Source organism: Primulina huaijiensis, chromosome 15, assembly GCF_012295235.1.
Source record: "Primulina huaijiensis isolate GDHJ02 chromosome 15, ASM1229523v2, whole genome shotgun sequence".
Lineage (NCBI taxonomy): Eukaryota > Viridiplantae > Streptophyta > Magnoliopsida > Lamiales > Gesneriaceae > Primulina > Primulina huaijiensis.
Genome location: NC_133320.1, coordinates 178,211 through 187,621, shown reverse-complemented (window position 1 = coordinate 187,621; position 9,411 = coordinate 178,211). Strand labels below are relative to the sequence as shown.

Sequence of the window (9,411 nt, the reverse complement as noted above, 5' to 3'; positions counted from 1 at the left end):
CTAATTCTAAATTGTAAATCAGCAACTTAATTACCCGCGGTTTAATAAATATGGATATCCACAAAAACTCTTATAAGACTGTACCCGACTAATGAAAAAATATTATTATTATTTTTTTACGGAAAACCATCCAATAGAAAACCTATTTTTATAAGCAATAGCATATATTAATGCACCGGGGTATAACATAAAAATGAGTCCTTGAATTCATCAATTCTTAAGGATGTTCATTTGTTTCGCATATTTTTAAGTTAGTTTAACGAATAATTTTAATATTATTGTTTATGACAACTCATGTTATACAATATAATTACAATGAAAGAAAATATTCGAGTTGTCTTAGTGAAAACCTCGACAAAATCAATGGAGAAGTCTTGGTACTGCTCAGTTACTTAGAGGGCACGTACATAACCAGCGAATTTATATTAGGATTACATTACAACTAGTTCGTGTTGTGTGAATATGACAAACAAACTGATCACGAGCCAAAGACACAAAATAACAGATTAATATCTCCGATCCAACAAGAATCACAAGTGCCCGCTCAGATAAGATAATATCTCCAACTTAAGCTCATTTTTTTTAATTTAATGTTTCATTTTTTACCTAAGAATCGCATATCAACAGATAGGGCCAACACGTACGTATGTTTATTTAATTATTTTCTCAACTTTTAACTACATCTCGTCTGATTATTATATAATCAAACTGCAACAATATAATTCCTTTTTCTTTCTTCCTGTAAATGCAAACCTGCAGGGCGGTTTTGAATATTGCTCATCGATCGAGTTTTAATTTGTTATTGGTCTAATTAAATCATATAGTCAATTACTATCACCTTTTCATTTATTTTTTGTTAAGTTTAAATTACCTCAAGTTTTGCCAATGAAAAAACATCGGGTTGTTTCATGTCTAAGTGTCTTTCTCATGTAATTCATATTCTATCAGAAGCTCAAGCTGCAAACATCATCAGAAGATCATCTCTTGAATCTGTTTCAAACCATACCACTTCATCAACTAAATGTTCAGGGTCAGACCGTTCAATTTTAACTGAACTTAACCAGTCTAATTCTGACTGTCAAGATTGATACAACAAACTCAAGTTGTTAATGCTATCATATAGGTGTCAAACACAGTATCTTACCAACTCCTGATTGACATGAATGTTTCTTAAAATGTCAAAAGTCAATCAAATTTTCAGAAGCTAAAATATCTGAAGCTGTAAGAAGCAAATAAACATTAAATCAACATATAATGTAGTGTACGATGAAAATATGTTGATAATATCAATTTATTGAGACACAAGATAGATGATCGTCGAAAAATAATTCGATCATTGGAAGCATAAATATATATATTCAAACTTCAAACTATAGAAGAATGCCAACGAATTTCAAGAATTCACAATATGCAATATGCATTATCTCGAGCACACTTACTGTTCATATATCAAGCTGCTCATCTAGGACATGTTTATTTATTCATATCAGATTGTCAAGAATCAACTTGTGTTACCCTACTAACTCTAACCGTTCAAAACTATCCGTTGAAAAGTTTGTTGTTTCTTGTGAATTGATGAGTTCTTAAATAGCCAGGATTTGTTATATTGAGATATCACAAGAGTTTCGACTTAGGTAGTGATAAGTTATAAATGAAGTAGGTTTATACAAGAGTTGTATCAATCAAAGTCTTTTAGTGAATTCCTTCATAAATGGAAGCATGGGTAATGTAGGAGTTGTTATCTCCGTACATCCATAATATCTTGTCCATTTATTTACACATTTACTTCAGTCTTTATCTTTATTTATCTAGTCGTTACGTTAATTGATTGTTTGCATTGAATATACATCATATCATTAGTCTAATCGGACAATTTTCGCATGTAAATTCATTTTAGTGGTACTTTAAGTTTAGTCATCCAAAAAAATCTTTTAACAGTTAATAACTGTTGAAGTTAACTCATGCAAAATATTTTAAAAGATTTTATTTATCCTCTCTAAACTCTATTTCGATCACAACAAATGGTATCGGAACAAGTTTTTCTTGTAGAGATTGTGCTTTGTATCTTGAGCGATATGTTGTAATCTGAAACATACCAAAAACTTAATGAGATCATCTTTTGTGGATGTAGATCAATTTATTGATCGAATCACGTAAACTCTTGTGTTTAGTTCATTATTTCCTTCATATTCATACTCATATTATTGTGTCGTGTTGCTTGTTGTTAACTTGTTTGAAAATTGGACTGTCTGCACTCTCAAGATCTGGAAATCAGATTCGAGTTGTTTATCACACTAAGGGTTCAAATCTCTACAACTCGTCACAATTGGAATCAGAGCCAGGTTATTGACTGGTAATGCTCAAGATGATGGCTCAGAAGATTGAATATATCGATTCGATGGTAAAAGGGACTTTGCACTCAATGTAGAAGGATCAAGGTTCTAAAATTCGCTATATGCTAGTCGTGCATCGAACTAGCGCCTAGCTTCTAGTCCACCTAGATGCTGCTAGGCATCATAAAAAAGTAGTGAAAATTTTATAAATTTTAGTTACTAGATGAACCATTTTAGTTACTAGTTTCATTTTTAAGTCTGGATTTGACCCATTTGTAAGTCAATGAAGTATTTTGCCTTCTAACCCCAGATGAACCTTCTGTCCATCTATTTCCAATTGTTCGGATCTCCTCCAATCTCATAATGCCTAAAATCTTCGCTATTCTCTCGAAGCATGTCAAAATCTTGGAAATTCCCTTCTAACAAGTACAATCGTTGTTACCCAGACTTATTCCCCAGACTACCACCCTAATGCCGCCGACTAGCACCTTTGCGGCGTGGTCAGCCGCCGCCTAAGCAAGGCCGCAATTTAGAACATTGAGAAAGATGCACGCCATACTGGTTCAATGGAAGGTTGATAAAGCCTTGGCAGGAGAAAAAGAAACTCCCAAAATCTCTCACAAAAGAAAATAAGGTGGAGATATTGGAAATGGTGTTCAGTACATTGACGTTGCATCTCAGTGACAAGGTTCTCCAAGAAGTCTCATCAGAGAAGACATCTGCAAGTATATGGGAAAAGCTTGAGTGTTTGTATATGACGAAACTGCTACAAGATCATATCTATCTTAAAGGTAAACTCTTGGTTTTAAGATGATTGAGTTAAAGAAGAGAAGAAACAATGAGTTTGATAGAGTCGTTCTGAATTTAGAAAATATTGGGATAGAAATAGAGGATGAGGACAGGGCTATAATAGTACTTAATTCTCTCCCTAAACCATAATCAGTACTTGTGGACACAATGAAATATACAAAGGAATCATTAACCTTCGATGAAATACAAAAAGCACTGAAGGCTAAGCAATCACATAACATGATAGAAAAATAGACAAAGGAATATGTATACACTCTACATGTAAGAGATGGATCAGATAAGAGAGATACTCGAACTAAGAATCATAGTAGATCTAAATCAAAGACAAGGAAACTGAAGTGTTTTTTATACCACAAACAAGGACACTTCAGAAAAGACTGTCCTGTTCGACATAAACTAGGGGATAAAACCAAAGATCAGGGATACGTATACATTGCACATGAGGGCTATGGCAATGCTGAGGTGTTGTGTTACAGATTTAAATCCTGATCAACATCGGGTCCTGATAGTGGATGTTAATTCCATACGACTTCAAACAAAAATTGGTTTGAGTCATTAGATGAAATACTTGGTGGACCAGTCATCCATGGGAATAATAAAACATGTAAGATACAAGGGATTGGATCTACAAGGCTCATGATGCACGATGTCACAGAAATTATCCTAAAGGAAGTGAGATTAGTTCATGAGTTAAAAAGGAACTTGATATCCTTAGGCAACCTTGATCAAGTGAGATATACATTTAAGGCCGGGAAAGGGACATTGTCAGTCTACAAAGGTGCACTAAGTGTAATGAAGGGGTACACCTTATCATGAAAAACCTTAGTAGGCTCTGCAAATAAACTTGAAAAAAAATAAGAAAATTCTAGGATATGACATCTCAGGCTAGCACATATATATGAGAAAGGTCTCCTTGAATTACACAAACAAAGTTTAATTGGAAAAGGGCCTCTGAAACAAATGGAATTTTGTAAAGATACTTCGTGACTGTTATTAATAATTATTCTCTGAGAGTCAGTATTTATACACTGAAAAGTAAAAATGAGGCATTACATAAGTTCAAAAAATGGCTCTCACTTACAGTGAACCAAACTGGTAAAAGTTTAAAGAAACTCTAGAAGGATAATGTACTGGAATATTGCTCAAAATAATTCCATGAGTTTTTGCAACAATAAGGGAATTGCAAGGTATCTAATAGTACCCTAAGGCCTAAACTCCTCAACATAATGACCTAGCCGAGAGGATGAATAGGACTGTTTTGGAAAGGATGAGGTGTCTTCTATCTTATCATGGGGTACCTAAATCTTTTTGGGCTGAGGCTTCCCACACAACCTGTTTTTTTTTCAGTAGAAGTCTCTCAGTCCCACTAGGATTCATGACTCCAATGGAAAAGTGGGCAAGGTCATCCCCACACTTGAATGATCTAAAGGTATTTGGACGTGCAACATGTGTACATTTCAAGAAGGCCAAGTTAGATGTCAGGGCACTAAAATGAATATTTCTAGGATATCCCGAGGGCATCAAAGGCTAGTAGCTTTGGTGCATAAAACCAGGAAGTCAAATGACCATTGTCACTTTCAATGAGGATTTGTTTCTTAGACTCTCGCTGTTGAAAGTAAATAATTTGTGAAGCTATAATTTCCTTTAAAAGTTTATCTTTGTCTCAAATTATATTTATTAGTGCAACTAATCACTGGATTTTGTGCTGTTTCGGTTATGTGAAAAGTTTGGCAGAGCAGTGGAATGTCACAAAGCCAGAGTGAGTTCCAGAAATGTAGTGGGGGGAAGTTATCGGAGGATGTGTTGAGTATGATTTAAGAGCTCTTGAGATTCCATACCTCCTATTTTTTTGTCTGGAAACGCTACTAGCAGCAAGGTTTAGATATGGATATGGATACAGAAAATAGAATCACTGCCATGCTTTTGAATGAGGCTGTGGAATTGTAGTGCCAAGCTCAGACGGATGGTGTTCTTGCTTGTTTTGGCAGCCCACCATTAGGAGTAGACCAAAGTCAAATGTTCTTGGGGTGCAACAAGGATAACTTTAATTTTGAATCTATTGGATGGATATTATCAAATCAGCAAGGACCATAAACATTTATTAGATTTTCTATGAATCTAGTTTTAACTTGTTTTCATAACATTACATTTAAGAAATCATAGTTACTGACTCACGGGCTATGTATATATGGGGTTTTACAGATGAAAGGTTTGTTATTTGTATTTACTTGAATTTTCACGTGTGACGGCATGGTTGTGATAATGGGGAAGAATAAAAATTCGGTTTTATGTAAATCTACGCAAAGCCACTGCAGCCAAATCTGTCCGTCACACGTATCAAACAAGGAGCCAGAACTTACCTTACAACATCTAAATTGAATGATACCAAACAGTCTTTAAAACAAAAACAATAAAAGAAGAACGCCTATATACCATCACAAAAAAAGATTCAGAGTGGTCAAACAAATACGATACCATTCGCCTGGATAGTATCAAGAACAATTGCAAGCCTTCCCTCGACACGTTCGTTCATCTTGAGCTCGTACGACATGGCAAACACATCGGCTTCCTTGGATCGCTCAGCAATCAACTTGCCGATGACCCTGCAGGCTTCGTTGTCCGTTAGGGAAGGCAACGTGTTCCTCAGATCCTTGGCGTTCGTGGTTGCGACTGATATGACTTTGCTAGTTCCTCGGTGCATTACTTTGGCATGGACAAAGCGTTTGGAAAAGAATACGTTCAACAAGAAGGGTCGCATGTACATATCTGTCCTTTGTTTCCATGATTTTCTGTTGGGTTTCTTGGCAGCTTCACCACGGGATCTCCTCGTCCAAGCTGCTTCAACAACAAATCCCTACGCGTACATAGTGAAGGAAATACTTAATCCAAAGAAACTGAGATGTGCATAAACGCTAAATTTTTGGATTACAAAACCTTGTATGAAGGAGATTATCCACATGTATATGCTAGCCCCTATGAACTCAAGAAACCAAATATGAACAGAAGAAGCTCTTAACAAACCAAATAGAGCCAATTAAGTTAAATTTAATCCGTACGGAACAAAAAAGAAAATGAATCTGAATACAGTAAAATCAAACCTGAGAAATATTGCGAGTTGGAATGAAATGGTGGGCGTCGATTTTGATGTTTGGAAGAGAAGAAGACCACGAAAGAGAGGTGGGTCCTTGTCTTCTACACCCAAAGAGGTCAGAGGAAAGAGGGATAGAGAATGGTGCAGTAGAGGTAGCAGATATGGAAGCCGCCATTCCTCCTCCGACGGAATTATCTCAGTTCCGGATACAACCTCGCTCGCTCGCTCGCTCGCTCTTTCTTTGGGCTTTTAACTTTCGAGCCCATTGCTTATCTTAGCAAAAATCATAATTTTTTTCTAAAAAATACTTTAGCTTTTTTGTGGCTTTACATGAATGCATTCAAATACCTGGCCAAAAAATAGTAAGCTTATTTTATTGATTTTTAATTAATATTCTTTTTTTTTTTTAATGTATCAAATTTGTACGTGAAGTGTTGTGCAGGCAAGTTTGGTTGACAAATTTCTCAATTTGTTAAAATGACGGACTCGTCCTACCTCGTCTAACAGTGGGTTTCGACGAGTTGTGCTCTGACGTGTCTCAACGCGCCAAATTACATATAAAATTGGTTAAAATCTTCGGATTGGCCTCTTCACCGTCTGAAACTGTTTGATTGGTTGGTAATTTTCTAAACCCGTCAAAAAGGTAGCCCTCCTTGGTAGCCTATTTTGCCATATCGTATTTTTGTAATTTTGTAATTTGTCAGATATTTATTTAGCTTTGAATTATCTTATTTCTTCATATTTTGATTGGACGATTTAATTACATAATTACATATCAAGTCACGAGATTCAATCTTTTTATTATATCTATTGATTTGGAGACTTAGAAGTTATACGAGTTCGGTTATGTTAAAAAAAACATATTTAAATATGCATAGTTTCAATTTACAACTTTAAATTAAATAAAATTTTGATGATAATGATCATTATTTTCATTCCCATACGAAGGTGTTGAGTTTTTTTAGTCAAATGAGTTAATATACTTCGATTTCTCAAAACAGTCAAAATGAATGAAATTATCTATGTATAATTAATGTGTATTCTTCATTTTTTATTCATCTACTTTTTATTTGTTGGGTACATATATTTTTATGTTAATAATATAACTTTTTTACATCAAAATTGAACCAGAAACTTGCATTCACATGCATTAGATTTTGTCATATTTATCATAAACAATAAATTTATTCTTAATATATATGTCTTCTTGTTATTTAATTTGTGTATTTCGTTAAACTGTTCAGGAATTCAATATCTAATATTGTCATTTAGATTCGAGTCAATTGAAATATAATGTCATTTAAATTAAAACATATTCAAGGTAAATTATTTATCACAAAATTTTTAATTTCCATAATTCTCTTATTATAATTATTCATATTATTTAATTCACAACATTTTTAATTAATACATTTACTAAAAAATAAACTTTTTTAAAATCGTATTTTAATTCCATTCAAATATGTGATATTTTATCGACAAAAATTTGCTTAGTTTTTTTTTTTTATGTAACTAACGCATGTTCTTCTTCTTATATATTCGATCATGTTTTTTCCAAGAATTCTTGGTTATAAATATACCTACATGCTGCCGTTAATCCATGACATTACATTGACCAAAGTTAGAGGTTTGGCACCAAATTTTAACGAAGAATTCCTTGAAATATGGTGTAGCTACCAACCTCATGAACAATGTCAGGCCTATCATCACTTCTGTCTGAGTAATGTTTTTTCATAAAACCAGAATGCACATCTAGATTAATTATCTGATAGATCTGAATCAATGAAAATAGAAACAAATGAGACACTTCTGTTCATATCAACAACAAAAGCAATGCACACACAATGGTGAAATTACAAACTCCCTATCTGGCAGCCTCGAATACTTCAAATTCACTTACCTTGTTAACTTTAGCCAGTACCAAAGAAGCCTTCTCAAAAACAAAGATAACTCCCGATCTTGGCCCTTGGGAGGATGCACGTAATGGAATACCCGAACGTATAGATCCACTGTCCATAGACCTCGAGTTTTTAGATGAAATTTTGGGACAACGATATTAGGCTTTCTCTAAAGATTATATCTTTCGATTATGTAAGTGTGTCCACAACCTCATCCATCTTTTCTGGAACACTTTCGTGATTGATTTCTTTATGTCATTTCCATAGCATTCCTTTACTTGCATGTCCCATCCTCGGCTGAGTGATTTTTCTCGCATTGGTCGGATAAAATCCACGTGAATTACATATAAAAAATTGGACAATCTCCCTTTTGAGCTAGTTGAGTTAGGTCCAAATTTCAATCTTAAGATGACATCAGAGCTCATCTTCCACAGTTATATGTTGATATAATCATTTGTAAAATTCACGCTTCAAATATTTATTCTTGGGAGTCAGGTTAGTGTGTTAGTTGTCTCTTGCATATAAAATCTTGGATAATCTCTTTCTTTAAATCAGTTTTTTGAGTTCAGTTATATCCAAATTTTAATCCTCACCGTGTCATTCTCCGCCAATAATTTCTACCCATGATAAAGCCTTTAGCGACACGCACCAAATTGTATTGTATGTACATATGCGTGTGTGATTATATCTGTTGGAGAAGTTGACTTTGAGGACGGGCTTAGATTTCTTGGGATAGGTAATAAATAACCAGCCTTCTCATTCAAACACCTTTGAAGTTGGTGAATAAATTATTATGAAAATTGTAATTGTAATTTTTTTCTCAGAGTCATGATTATTTTTTGAATTATTTTTTCTTTTTTAGTATATATGGATTTGTGACCTTTTTTACCATATAACATAGTACAAATGAATTACATAACACACAAATCTATATCTATTGCTATCTATATCTATATCTACCCACATAAAAGTGAGAATAAAAAAACAAAATACAAAGTAAATATATATTTCTTTTATGTTGGTGGACATTTTAATTTCAAGGAATCCTTTTCTTGAAATGAAAGTTTAGCCATTCCCGGAATGAAAAAGTGGTGTTGCCACGAAATTGCACCCGTACTGATTTCTTGGATCCGTCCCTGCTAAACTCCAAATCTTTACTCACATTACTCTACTCGGCGCTCTCCAAATCATCAAGCAAAGGTAGTACTGCACTGCCTTCTGATTCCACATTCTTTATCCAACCACGCAGAAGATAATTCACCACCTGCAAATCCAACAA

General features: G+C 34.2%; 1 protein-coding gene across 1 annotated transcript; it reads right to left on the bottom strand.

Moving 5' to 3' along the window:
• Window positions 1-5,453: 5,453 nt before the first annotated feature.
• Window positions 5,454-6,491, bottom strand: LOC140958425 (uncharacterized). Its single transcript, XM_073415865.1, has 2 exons — window positions 6,242-6,491; window positions 5,454-5,997 (listed from the first exon to the last, which is right to left on the bottom strand). The coding sequence occupies exons 1-2, from the start codon at window positions 6,407-6,409 to the stop codon at window positions 5,602-5,604; spliced, it is 564 nt and encodes a 187-aa protein (XP_073271966.1). The 5' UTR covers window positions 6,410-6,491; the 3' UTR covers window positions 5,454-5,601.
• Between the last annotated feature and the right edge of the window lie 2,920 nt (window positions 6,492-9,411).